The sequence below is a fragment of the Urocampus carinirostris genome, chromosome 18, assembly GCF_059441175.1.
Source record: "Urocampus carinirostris isolate Australia breed hairy pipefish chromosome 18, RoL_Ucar_1.0, whole genome shotgun sequence".
Lineage (NCBI taxonomy): Eukaryota > Metazoa > Chordata > Actinopteri > Syngnathiformes > Syngnathidae > Urocampus > Urocampus carinirostris.
Window position 1 is genome coordinate 6807889 of NC_142366.1, and position 14026 is coordinate 6821914.

A 14026-nucleotide genomic window follows, 5' to 3' on the forward strand; every position below is an offset into this window, starting at 1 on the left:
ACACATGGACACTAATGAAAGGAACACATTCATATATGGACAGGAAACCCACACAATGTTCCAGCACCAACTAGCTTTAACTGACAAAACACGAAAGAGAAAATAAACATTCCCACACATGGACAGGACAACAATGAGATTGCCATAGGACAGTGAAATATAATGAAGGCACATTAACAAGCTACAACCGAACAAAACATGAAACTAAACATTACATTCACATTTGGGTGTTTGGGCCTTTGGGTTGGCCATGGTCGAATCTTATGAATTGTTTTGCTACTTTTTCTTTTCTTTGTTTTTGTGTATGTGTTTGTCTTGGTGTTGGCCACCCCTCTCGAGAGATATGACCAGGGGCAGATAGATAGAAATATCACATGACATATGGATAACGAACTAATTAGAACAAAACATTGAAGTTTGACAACACAAAAACACATTCCTACATTAGGAAAGTGTGCAACTAAGATGAGACTGGGAAAATTGAAGGCTTGAAAATTAACGTACTGAACAAAACATGAAAAAAGACAACGCAGGATATGTTAGAGTAGCAAACTACCTTGCAATAAAATGAAAGGAAGACAACACAGGATTTGTCGGAACATCAAACAGTTCTGACGGAACAAAGAATGAAAGGATAGGTTTTTTTTCTTCAATAATATGTTGCCCTGGAGAAGGCTGGACTTGCCCATGACACACCACATGAAATGGTGCCCCTAAGACCCTAGTGGTTAAGGGATCCAACCACCAACCAACCGATAAATGAAAAATGAAAAATGATACATGTAATTAAATCAAAACATTTGCAAAATGTTTCAATTAAAACTCCTTAAAACAATTTAAAATCAATCCGAAATGTGTATTCAAAAACCATAACAGCGATTGTTATAAATATCACCAATAAATGAGACACAAACAAATCGTTTTCAGGAATAATATCTACAGTGAAAGTCTGCCCCTCATTGCGCACGCGCATCTTTGCGCACAAATAAATAAGATCGCACGCGGCCACGTCACTTTCACGCGGACACACACACATGCAAGCGTTGCACGCGCTTGCACGCACGTAGGTACGTCCTGACCGCGAACCAGAGGAACCAAATGAGCGTTGCCTTTTGTTTTCCCCCACGCAAGTGAACCTTCTTTGTTTTTGGAGGGAGTTTTCACGCAGACATGAAGGAGCACAAACTTATTGAGACGGCCAAGATGCAAGGCAACGTTTTGGTGAGTGAAAGGCGCATCTTTTACACTTTCGGTTTCGTTACATGCGTGCAGGATTTTGTCCTGACGCTATTTTGCGTGCGTAATGACGCGCGACAATCCACTAACACTACTGCTTTACGCATTAAACTAGTGCTCATCGCCCCTTAAAAACGCCCTATAAAGAAATCTACTGCTTTTCAAGTCCAAACAACAACAAACAAACTTGACTCAAGACTAGTATTTTAGTCTTTAACTGCTTTATTTTAAAGCAGGGGTCGGGAAACTATGGCTTGCTAGTCAGATATTGCTCTTTTCATGAATCCATATGGCTTGGAGATAAACTTCTGGACATGCACATTTCTTCTTTAATGTTCTGATAAGTGCAGAGTTGAGTGGGGTGCGTGCATTCCCAACATAACACTAGTAGTGTGAAAATAAAGAGCACCGAACTTACTATCATTTACAGTCAAGGAGTCACAACAACAAACCCTGTTTTGGCTATATATTGCTAAGGAATCCTTAATATGGAAGCTCTTTATGTTCACTGTTAAGACACTTTATAAAAAAACCTCACAGAACAAACTGTAAACACTCAAAACCGCCAGCCAAGCACTCAGAGTAACTTGATTGCCATCATAAGCAAGGGCTGCTTTGCAAACTTTGCAAGTAGTGTTTTTATTGGCCGTATCCACGCTTATATGCTCCAAAACTTTAGACGTTTAAGTACACTTTGTTGACGTAGACGCCGCCTTTACCGCTCGAACCTGACACGCTATCACATTATGTTCATATAGAGATGGCTCTCTCAGTTGAGAAAAACATGTCTGGCGACAATAGTTGACAATTACATTCATTTTCGACTATTCCTATGATCGATTTTTGTCATCAATGTCGAATAACTGTTGTACCATTCTTATCAAGTAATAATTTGACTGTGAGTGATTACGGTACTAGAACAGGATATCAAATTTAAATTTCAGTGGGCGCAATTATTCTAGGGCCTTCCTACCGTGCCCAAGCATGCTTGCTGCTAAAGTCAGGATTTCCATGCCCAATCTCCAGTTGGGCCTACCTTTGTAGAGATGGGCCAGAGCACGGTACGATTGGCTGCATATGCATGCAGCCGGGGGACTAGTCACCGCCCGAAACATAATCATGATGTAATAACTTATATTTTATGTTAACAATAGCTGTGTATTATTTGTTATCGCAACATCCATTGCAGCCTGGTCATCCTGGAAGGGGGATTACCTCATATTCTTCATTGACCTCATGTTGAGGTTTTTGAGTTTTTCCTTGCCCTCATGTAGGTTTAAGATCAGGAGATGGGGTAATAATAGTCTGTGGTTTGCAATAATCTGTGGTCTGTGCAGCCCTCTGAGACTCTTTGTGATTAGGGGCTGTACAAATAAACATGACTTGACTTGATTGTGTGAGCAATAGGGGTGGGCAGAGCTATACATACAGCGCTGTCTGCACCGACGATAAGTACGCTAATTGTTATGCGCGAATAAACCACTCCAACGATCACATTAGATTTGAGTTTTGGTAAGTTTGCCATTTCCGATTTTAAACAAGCATGTTTGTTTTTTGTTTTCAATACTCTGGAGACAGATTATTTTTCACGCATAAAAATAGAGTGTGTGATAACATCTACCACTTTTTAATGTCAAAAGGTTGGCATGGATGCCATCCGCATTCATTTGAAACTACTAACTTTGGTTTTCTTTGAGATTTTTTCTCTTTCACTTCATTATTAGACCAGCTCAGTAGCCTAGATGGTAAGGCACCCGCTTTGAGACTGGGAGGTCGGTGGTTCGCGCCCCGGCCGAGTCATTCCTAAGACTTAAAAAGTGGTCGGCGGCGCCCTCTGTTGGCTGCGGCTGCATCGGCTCGCTACAACGGGTCAGGTGCAATCGACATTTTGTTCTGTGTACATTGTTACACAGAATGACAATACGAGGAAATTATTATTATTATAATAATAAGAATGTCCTGAATTCAATTCGTCTGATTTATGATATTTTTAACCCTATCAATTAACATATTTCCCACACTATAAACCAAAGTGGATATAAAAATACCGTATTTTCCGCACTATAAGACGCACCGGGTTATAGGGCGCACCCCGAAAAAATTGTTTTTGGTCCTATTTTTGACATACATAAGACGCACCGGATTATAAGGCGCTACAATGGGAACGTGGACAAAACTGTCAGATAGTTCAGTCCAACTTATTACCCCCTTAACATTCCGAAAGCTTGCAAAGACGCAAATACGTGTCGAGAACACGTGCGGATGCGGTGTCCGTAAGATGTCACTCAAATGCATCGTTCCATCATTCGGAAGGTTAAAGTCTTGGGATTCAAGAAATGCTAACCATTCTTTAGTATCTATTTTCCTTTTCGCTCGCAACTTTACTGTGCATATGACAATAAACACTTGGAATTGAGTTTAATTTAAAAATAGACACTCCATTCCATCCATTATCTGCACCGCTTATCACAGAAACATCAAGTTCAGTCTGAAACAAGATACAGGGACAATATAAAAGCCGGAGTAAGCTCACCGAAGTTGTTGTGTTCATAATAATGTGCAGGCAATGTCCTCTTATATCCGTGAGGGTAGTAAATCCAGGAGAATACAATATTTACAAATACAGAATAGAAATAAATGCTTTCTCTATGCCGTCAGTCACATGCCATACGCATTCATCTTTTTCGGCCAATTGCAGGCTTTGTTTCGCCGTTTAAGCCAATGGCAGCCTGTAAATGATAAAAAGGATCCGCCTCTTGACCTCCGAATAACTTTAGCCAATAGTGATCGATTCAACTGATGATTGACACATCTTTTTCGGCCAATTGCAGGCTTTGTTTGCCGTTTGAGCCAATGCCAGCCTGTAAATGATAAAAAGGATCCGCCCCTTGACCTCCGAATAACTTTAGCCAATAGTGATCGATTCAAATGATGATTGACACATTGGTTAGCCAATGAAACGCCGCTAAATAAATCCCAGCATACACCGCGTACTACTTGGCGTTCGGGGGGAAAATCTAGTCGGCGGCTGCAAGTTAGTTGGAAAACTTTGCAATTTTAAAATTGATCCATAAATAAGGCGCACTGTATTATAAGGCGCATGGTCAGCTTTTAAAAAAAAAAACGGCTTTTAGGTGTGCCTTATAGTGCGGAAAATACGTTAGTTTTCATATGTAAGGCATACTGGACTGTAAGGTGCATTGCAATAAAACTACCGTAAGAACTAGAGTTGCATAAAAAATTAATACATGTATTTGAATCTAATTTATTTATTTTATAGCACACATATTACAGTAACATTATGATGCATGGTTTAACCGATAAAATTTTAGCAACTAAAAATTAACATGTTAACCATAAAAGGGCACTACTGTATTTTCACAACCATAAGGCGCACATAAAAGTCTTGTGCCCTGTGTGTGATGTAAAGCATTTGACCTAGCTGAGGACACCATGAGACTGCTAAAGGATGAAGTGTGTGCGCCATTGCTAAAGGGTGGGGTGTGGGCGTGTGTATAGGGCTAGATTCAAACTGCAGTGCTTCATTCCGATTTTTGGGTGAAATTTGATGTTTTTGTGAGATCGATAACATTTTCCAACTAAATGCGACTTTTGCGTCTCCTGGGTCAACGCGACAAGTGTCCCGCTTGTGCAGAAGAGGACACGTTACCTCACGCGCAATACGTCCATTGACTGCGGAAGTACTCATGGATGCTAATGTGGTTTATTTCGCAATTTCAAAGTTATTGTACTACCGGAGACTGAACAGAGTTAAATGCAAACCTCATGTTCCCTCTATTGAATAAGTCCTATGTTTTCGTCGACCATAGTGTGATTTCTCAGAAGAACATGGAAACATACCAGCTCCGAGAGAATTGAAGATTAATGACTCGATGGTTTGCAAGTGGAGGATGCTAATAATTGAACTCCGACAAGTTTTTATCCATGTGTTTTACTTTGCAATCAATACTTAAATAAACCACAACCTAAATGAGTTTCACTCCCGGTGTATTTTTAAATCCGTGCACTTGTAAGCTTGTCTGTGTTGTTGTAAGGCAGCAGCAGGAGAGGGCACCTGTGCCCAGTAATCAGGTCTGCCCTGTTTATGAGTTGAATAGAGAAATAAATCCAGCTACGACTACTGCGCCTTTTAACACGGTGCGCCCTATGGTCGTGAAAATACGGGATATATTTCTCAAAGGCAGAACAGTTGCCGCATGTAGTATCATTTAACAACAATTCAGGCTAGAATACCTAATTTTGTACCTTTTTTTTACCATAAACAAAAATTTTGATTCATCACAATACGCTTCATACTTATGGATAATTATTGTCCAAAAAACAAAATAATATTTGCAAATATTGTTAAAAAAAATTGAAATTCTGCCTTTCTCTCTTGTTTCCTTTTGGAAACTAACAATGAACATGCTAATCACCACCAAGAGGGGACTCATTTTCCTACTAATTCTCCACCAGACTTCCCCACAACTTATTTTTCTCGTTTAAGCCCCAATGTGTAATAGTTGACCACTAGATGGCACTGTGTTGTCTGGTACGAGTGAGGGCCAGCGATGGGCGGCACATCGGAGCCAGACAGATATGGCACCGACTTAAATGGGGATTCCACAGTGTTAAAGAAATACAAATTTCTCAACCTATGATTTTTTTTTAAATGGGTATTATTGTTCATGTATTTTTAAGTTTCAAATCAATGTTGTTGTTTTTTTTAACTGGGTGAAAGTTCTTCAAACAAACAAACAAACACGTACAATATTCAAAATTATCTGCAAGTTGGGCTGGATTCATATTATATTTTATACATTAATATTATAATATTTATCCTATTTGAAATGTATATTTTGATGTTATTTTCTTAGCCAATACATGTTTGCCGTATTTCACAGAGCTGCATAATCTTAACTAAAACAAAGATTCACAACTTTTGGTGTGTTTTTTTTGTTTCGTGAATATATCATAGAATTTATGAAAAAGGTGTAATTTGTGACAGTGTTTTTAACTTTTTTTGATCCAAGACACATTTATTTCATTAAAAAAATCCCGTGGCCCGCCACCAGTCGATGGTGTTGCATCTCTGGCTAAAGCAAATCCAATTGAATGATAGCTTCTGCTAGACCGTGCAGGCACGGCGGATATTAACTAATTTCCCATGGCACAGTACAACAATTAATTACTGTGCAAAAACAGTGGTTGAAAAATACGGGTTTATTGTATTGGTCTCTAGAAGTGAGAATTGATCACGTATCAGAAGGAAAAAAACTTCATTCCAAAGAGAAATCCTTTTAAATGGTGGTGGTTGACAGTTTTTTGTCATAGTGGGAGGTCTGTAACCAATAACCCTAGTCTTTAGTTAAAAATGAGTTTGAAAACACCTTGTAGGTGTTTTATCGCTTTCTGGAAACAGTGCTGAGCTAGCCACAGCAAAGATGCTATCAAGGGAGTATAGTGAGCACGCTAATGTGGACGTGAGCATCAGATGGCGTTTCCTGATGAGATGAGACGGCAATGACCACACAGTATCTGCCTCCGTGTGAACCGGTTCCCGGGTATCGATTCTCCTGGGACCAATTTGTCTCGATCCATCGTGGTTGATTTCCACCCTGCCATAAAAGAGGACACAAGCTATGTAACTACCTGAGCTAACCCGTTGCTATCATCAGAAATTTGCTAGGTAGTTGCAATTACTTTTAACAAATTGTTTCTGTTTATGTTCAGGGTTCCTACGGGTGCTTGCAATCCCTGAAAATGCTTTAATTTTAATGTTGTGTTTCAAGGATTGAAATGTGCTTGAGTTTTGGGTGAAGTTCTTGTAAATGCTTGAAATTGTTGCCATGTTTCTCAACTAGTCTGTTGGGGGCTTTACTTTGCCATTGCATTTTTTCTTTCCTCGTGATTAACTGCAGCTCGCATTAGTCTATACCGGGTTGTCATAATAAGCGTCATCACCTCCTATGGGTCACGCCCAAGAGGACAGGAAGAACTTCCTGCAACGGAAAATATAAGCTACATATTATCATGTTTACCCAACACCTACATGGGAAGAGAAAAAATATATATACTCCCGATTTTCCCTAAGATTTAAATATCATATGTCTTGAAAAATGCACATCCTAGATTAAAAATTGCATATACAAATCACACATATATTTGTGGCTCTGCAAAATACACAATTCAGAGTGGATTTTTTATTTTAGTGGTTCTGGAGAAAATGGAAAAAAGGCTTTGGAAAGCTTTAAAACGTGCTGAAATGTGGCCATGAAAAAAGGTGTCGGGATCCTGTATGTTAGCATTGGCAACATTTGTCTAAGTCAGACTGTTGCCATGGCTCACTCAGCAGGACTGCTAGCTAGTCAGCACCATCTGGAAAAAGATCGTTTCACACTGCTGACTTGAGGCCTATGCTATCATTAAAAATAACTAGCTAGGTAGCTATGCTGACAGGCTAGCTGGTGCTTTTTAGATGACGGTAATTCAATATTGCTTATTTTGGTGTTTAATGCTAGCTTTAGAAATTTGCTAAGTAGCCAAAGAATTGTTATTACGTGAAGATTGGGATTTTGTTTCTGTTGTTGTTGTCACAAAACAGAACGGGAAGCAGGAAGTAGGAACTCATTTGCGTAGAGGTCCTCACACTTTAATTGAGAAAGAAAAGTTGTCCAAAACACAAACGGACCACACCAAAAAACAAAACGGAACAAACATAGGCAAAACTACAAACTAGGCATTTCCATAATTAAACAGAACTTGGAGGAATCTCTCAGAGTGTTACACCGAAGTGCAACAAGCACAACAAGTATAACCAAGCATAAACAAGTTTTCAACAACGATTTGGCCAAGCGCAGTTCAAAAGAGAACGTTTAAGTACCCACAGAAGTCATCAGAAAATGCGAGTCAGCCGGTGTCAAGGGGCGGTGCCAGCTGGGCCCCATGAAAACCGTGCAGAAACTGCAAGATTAGCAAGCACCATCTAAAAGGAGATTTATTCACAGACATAGGTGCTATGTAACTGAGAAATATTTGCCAAGTAGTTACAATTTTTTATTGGGAAAATCGTAATTAAATCACTTCAGGGTGAGTGTTAGTGACATTAGCAAAACCTGTCTAAGTCAGGCTGTTGACAGTTTTACTTATCCTGCTTCTGCAACGGCTTGCTTAGCATGTCTGCTAGCTTGCTGGGACTCTTTAACAATAATTTCACATTGCTGGCTGGTGCTATACTAAGCTGTTTATTTTTTTTCTTTTTACTTGAAGAATTGAAATAAAATCCAGATATTGATTTTGTTTCTGGTGGTGTTAGCATTTTCAAACCTTTCAAGATCAGGCTACAGAGAGGCTAACGTGACTCGCTCAGCATATCTGCTAGCTAGCGCCTCTTAGAAAAAGATAATTTCACACAGCTAACTTTGGCTCTCCTCACTGATTGCCGCCATTCCTTTTTTTGTAGCTTTATATGTTATCACTGTAAAGTCAATAGATGCTAGCGCTGTTAAAGAAATTGCACGCCTGGGAAATAACTCATTTTTTTCTGCTGATGTAACAAAAGCACTTTTTGTATTACTTTGCAGTTAGCGTTTCTATTCTTGCCAAGGGAAGCTGCCATGTCCAATCGCGTTTAACGTTATCCAGGGCGGGGTGCGGAATTCAATTAGCTTTCCAGCGCACATCATTGTCTGCATTTTGGTCCCGTCCTACCCTGCTAAAGACCCCTCCCTCTAAAGTCTCTGTAGCGCTTATTTAATGAGATCATCAAAGCGAGCTTGCAACGCTTGTGGGACATTGTAGGACCTTGAATAAACAATCGTACATCCTTGCTTTTTTTGCAATGTTGCTATAGATGTTGGATAATCTTTTGATTAATTGCAAGGCTTCAGGGTAAGTAGGTTAGGGTTTACGGTTAGGTTTAAGGGTTTGGCGTAAGGATTGTAGGTTAGGTTTGGTTTAGGGGGGGTAAGATTTGGAGTTAAGGTTAGGGGTATAAGAGTAAGAAGATTGTGGTTGGGAGGTTGAGGGTTAGGGGGATTAGGGAGATTACAGTTTTGGGGGTTTGGGTTGGAGGGATTAGGGGTTTAGTGTAGGGTTAAGCCTTAGGTTAGTGGTTGAAGATAGTGTTATAGGGTTAAAGGTTTGGTGTATTTATTTTTAGGGGTTAGGGGTTAGTGGTTAATGTTAGGTTTACGGTTATGGTTAAAGTTATGGTCAGAGGTTAGGGTAAGAGCCCTTTCCACTGCATAATTGTGAAGGGAAGACTTAGTTTTCTGAAACTTATCCTACTAAAATGTCATTGATGGCTATAAACTTCAAGAGTTACAGATCTTTCGGTGCTATCGACGGGTCTGGGCTGTCAACTGGCTTTTGTTATCTGAATAGGAAAATAGTTTGAGTGGAGAGGATTTCAGTCCCGATTCCCGGAGACGTTTTCAAAGTTGCACCTGAAAGCTGAGTGGGCAGCCTTGAGTCATGAATTACAGCACTGAAGCTTCCAGGGACGAGCGCGCGTGCGAGGACGAAGACGTGAACCAAGGACCGTGTCGTATCTTCTGAGAAAAAAATGAATCGTGATTTATTTGTTGTCAAGTACAGTAGAACTCTAGGGTATGACTTGGATCGGTTCTGAAGTGAGGTTCTCAAAGTGAAATTGCTGGAAAGCAGGGAACAAAAACAATGCTAATTAGTTTATGCCTTCCAAACCCCAAGTTAATCCATTTTCAAAATATTCTATTTATTAAAATGTGCATGTAATGGAAAAAAATTGAGTTATCTTTGGTGTCATGTGACTTGAGTTGGTTGAGTGGAGTAGCAGGTGGATATAGGGGAGGTGGGGAGACGGCTGACTTAAAATAAACAAACATTTCCACTTACTATTGTCGATTGCCAGGGTAGCTGTTTTGTGTATTGTCTTTGTATTTTATGACTATCGTAAGCTTCATTTCATTGATTATCCAAAAGAAGACAGGCTTCCTAGAGACGTAACTCATCAATACGCACCAACACCACAAAATTGGATTTCTTCTTCTAAGTTTTAGGACACAAGGACGTGTTTGTTGTTGACATTGCATAGTGGGGGAACTAACTTTATGAGAAGTTGAAAAAACCTCTTATTACACACCGTAAAGTGAAAACGTCGTGAGATGGGGGTTGCCATTAGGGTTGTTAATGACTATTTGAATAGTTGGCTAGTCACATACTGTTGAAACAGTTACTCAAATAATTGGATAATCATTAATTTATTCTTTAAATGAGCATGGAGTTGATTTAGTAATGTGGAAAACAAAAATAAATCAATGAAAAAGAAATAGCATGAAATAAAATAATTAGAAATAAGTCTTTTACTGAACATGCTGCCGATCTGTACGAAAATAAGATTTTTAAAAACAATTAGGCGCAGGTGCTCAGTCCAAAGAGACATAATGTAATTCCATAACTGAGCCTCTGTCCATTTTCTAAGGACAGGCAAATAAATAAAATAATAATAATAAATAGATGTTACATTAAAATGAATTCAACATTTTTTTGTCCTTGTAAATGTAAACCATAAACAAGCTCATTAGCAGCAGTAGAATACCAGGTAGAACAAATATTATGTGCATTTTGTGAAGTACATTCAGTGGTCAACAGCAAAGTCTATAACAAAACAACTTGACAATTCTCAACCATTTAAAATCAAACTCTTTTTACACCTGATGTTTGTTGTTTTTAACTGATGTTTGTTCTTATGACTGCATGCATTTAATTGAAAATTCATTTGTCAGGCATAGTCTGGCAGAGCGCTCAAGCTCTATATTATAGCTAATCATACGTTTATAAAATGTACAATGCATGTCATGAAAACCTTGTTGGCTTGAATGTAACTTGAATATGACCAAGGCAAATCAAACTCCGTTTTATTCAACAGGAATGTACTTTTTCGTGCGTCACAAATCTACTGCCATGATATGCAAGGTCTCCTTTGCAAACCTTGCAAGTTGTTTTTTTTGGCCATATCCAGGCTAAAAGGCTCGCAAATGTATGTTTGTTTTGGTATGCATAGTGTATGATAAAGCCGCCATTTCTGTGTGACTCTCAGCAGAGCTACTATTCTTGACAATGAATTCCATTATCGACTATTTCCATTAACAATTTTTGTCGACAATATCGACTAATTCTTTGTTGCTATATCCTGGGGTTTCACTGTACTTTTCCATTTATCTTTCTTTATTCCTACTTCTCGAGTTTTCCTGTTTGAGACCTCCGGTTGCGTCGGTTCATTTCAAGCCGGTGATTCTGTGAAGCGGAATTAAACAGCATCTTCCTCGTACCCGTCGACCGACTCCCTGCCGTTCGGGCAGCCGCTCGCGCAGCCGTTCGGGCCGAGGCCGCCGCCGACATTGCCGGCAATCTGCTCGCTCGCAGGGCGGCGATGCTCATTCATGAAGAATGATTATGGTTCGATCTGCCTTGCCAAGGACTGCGCTGCCTTGCTTGGCACCTAACTGCCTGTTTTATGTGCAAATGGAGCTAACGGGTGGCTCTACGAGTTGTCCGCATCAACAATAGTGGACGCAAGCCCAAATGGTGATTGTACTCGCTGTGCTTGTACTTCTGCGGAAAAAACAAAACAAAAACTCATTTTTTGGGGGTTTCAGTAGTACTTCATTTTTCTTGGGGATTTCATTCAAAAAATGTCCTTTAGTGCTCAAAACCAGCAATGAATAAACTAATATTTATTTATTATATAATCTTTTATATACCGAAGGCAAAGAACAAACAGACTAAAGCATTTGTTGAACAACTAATTGTACTGTACTTTTAAAATATTTTTTTACATATTACTTCTGCATTGTCACGGTATAATGTCAAGATAAAAAAATATTGTATTTTTTGTAGTTTATGTATTCACTATGGGACCAAGGCTTACACTGATGCTAAAAATAGAAGCAAAAACATGATAATGGAACGTAACCTTGCGATTATTAAGAAATAAGAAGAGGGTACATACGTCAGTAACAATTAATGATCAGAACTATAATGAATAATAAGGAGGCGATTATAGCAGATACATCTTTAAAGGCCATGACAATATACGCAAATGGAAGTTTTAAAATTAGTTTTATTTTAATCTGCCTTCTCTTCCCCATCTCTGCATCCACCTGTTACTCCAATGTACAAGGTCACGTTGCACCAAAGGTAAATCTTACTTGATTTTTCATTTACCTGAATATTTCTAATGTTATCTAATTCATTTAAACGTATTTCACATGTAAGTATTACTTAATCTGTACTATCTTTTAGTAATTCTCTTTATCTGCGTGTTGAGAAGGCAATGACTAATTGGTATAGGATTCTATCCCCCACTATACTTCAGTTTGAGATCTTCACCTTAGAATGGATCCATTAGAACTGGCCTTTCCATCTCTGACCATTAGCAAGTTGCACTAAAACGAAACTGAAAAGGTTCTTAGAAGGCTTCAATTCAGCCGTCTTTAGAAATCCCTTAGAGTTAAACCCTTTTTGTGACCTTTTCAAGTATTATTCATTAAATTATCCTTGTGTTTTTCTATTACCTATATTGGATTTTGATTGTGCACCAAAGAAGTGGTTGTTAATGCATCTCTGGATAAGACCGTAGCTGTTTCGTGGCCTAGAAGAGTGCCTGTTATCAAGTCCAATTCATCAAACAGCATCAAGTGGCTGCAACGTGCACACTTTGTGATTTTCCAAGAAAGTCAGTCAGAGAAGCTTAAAAAGTACGATATTTTCCACACTGTAGGGTGCACCAGATAATAGGGTGCACCCCCAAAACATAGTCTTGTGTCATATAATTTTCATATATAAGGCTCATGGAAATAAAAGAGCTACCGTATTTATTCATGTATAATCGTTGTGCATTGTATACACTTACAATTTATATTATCTAATCAAATGTATTTGTATAGCACTTGAAGTGGCAATAAATTGCCTCTTGAAGTACTGTATAAAAACATTCAGTGTATGAAAATACAATCAAATCCCTCATTTATCTCCACCCAACAACACCAAATACAAGGAGGCACACAGTGGTTAAAATGATCAATCATAAAAACAAAATAGATAGAAATAAGATATGATTATGACGAGGCACAGACTAACCAAGTGAGGAGAGGGACCTGTGAAGTTTAAAAATGTCGCTGACCAAAATCGAAACACACTGCATGCAATGGGAATTGAACCCGGGTTAAGGTAGTGAGAGTGTTGAAACCTAACCTCTAGACCAGGGCTCCCTAGATATTTTTTCGATTAGGGCAAGATAACTGTTCCCTTCTCTAATAAGAGGCTGGAGTCAGTCTGTTACAGAAATTTTTTGAAAATTGCAGAAGTGCCAGAAGTAAAAAAGCATTATTTTCCACAGAGCCTCAATAAAATAACCCATTCTGAATTCTTCACAGAACAAATGTCAGAAAATAAATAAAAAACAAATAACACTTCCTGGATTCTTCACGTTATATGTGTGTATAGAATTGTTTCTAACTAATGGTTAGTAATGAAAATAGTTCATAACTGAGGATAATTTTATTGAAAAGGTTTATTACCAAATACACGAACCGTATTTTCCAGACTTTAAGTCGCAGTTTTTTTCTCATAGTTTAGCCAGATGAAATTAGTACTCTGGTGAGACTTATACAGTGGACCTCGGTTCTCGGCCATAATCCATTCCAGAACCCTGTTCGAAAACCAATTTGTTCGATCATTTTTCCCATTAAAAATAATGTAAATCGTTTTAATCCTTTCCAACGCCCTGAACGTTTACCTTGAATGT

General features: G+C 38.7%; 1 protein-coding gene across 2 annotated transcripts in view; it reads left to right on the top strand.

Annotated features, from left to right (window-relative positions):
* The window catches only part of LOC148348246 (A-type potassium channel modulatory protein DPP6-like), a 173700-nt gene that overhangs the window by 16988 nt on the left and 142686 nt on the right, over nucleotides 1-14026 (top strand). Inside the window, exon 1 of one of the 2 annotated variants that reach the window (XM_088322765.1) lies at nucleotides 1027-1221. The exons of the other annotated variant lie outside the window; for it this stretch is intronic. Within the exon in view, the coding sequence (XP_088178891.1) occupies nucleotides 1171-1221 (51 nt within the window). The 5' untranslated portion in view covers nucleotides 1027-1170. Of the gene's footprint in view, nucleotides 1-1026; nucleotides 1222-14026 lie in introns of those variants that run through there. 2 annotated transcript variants of the gene reach the window in all.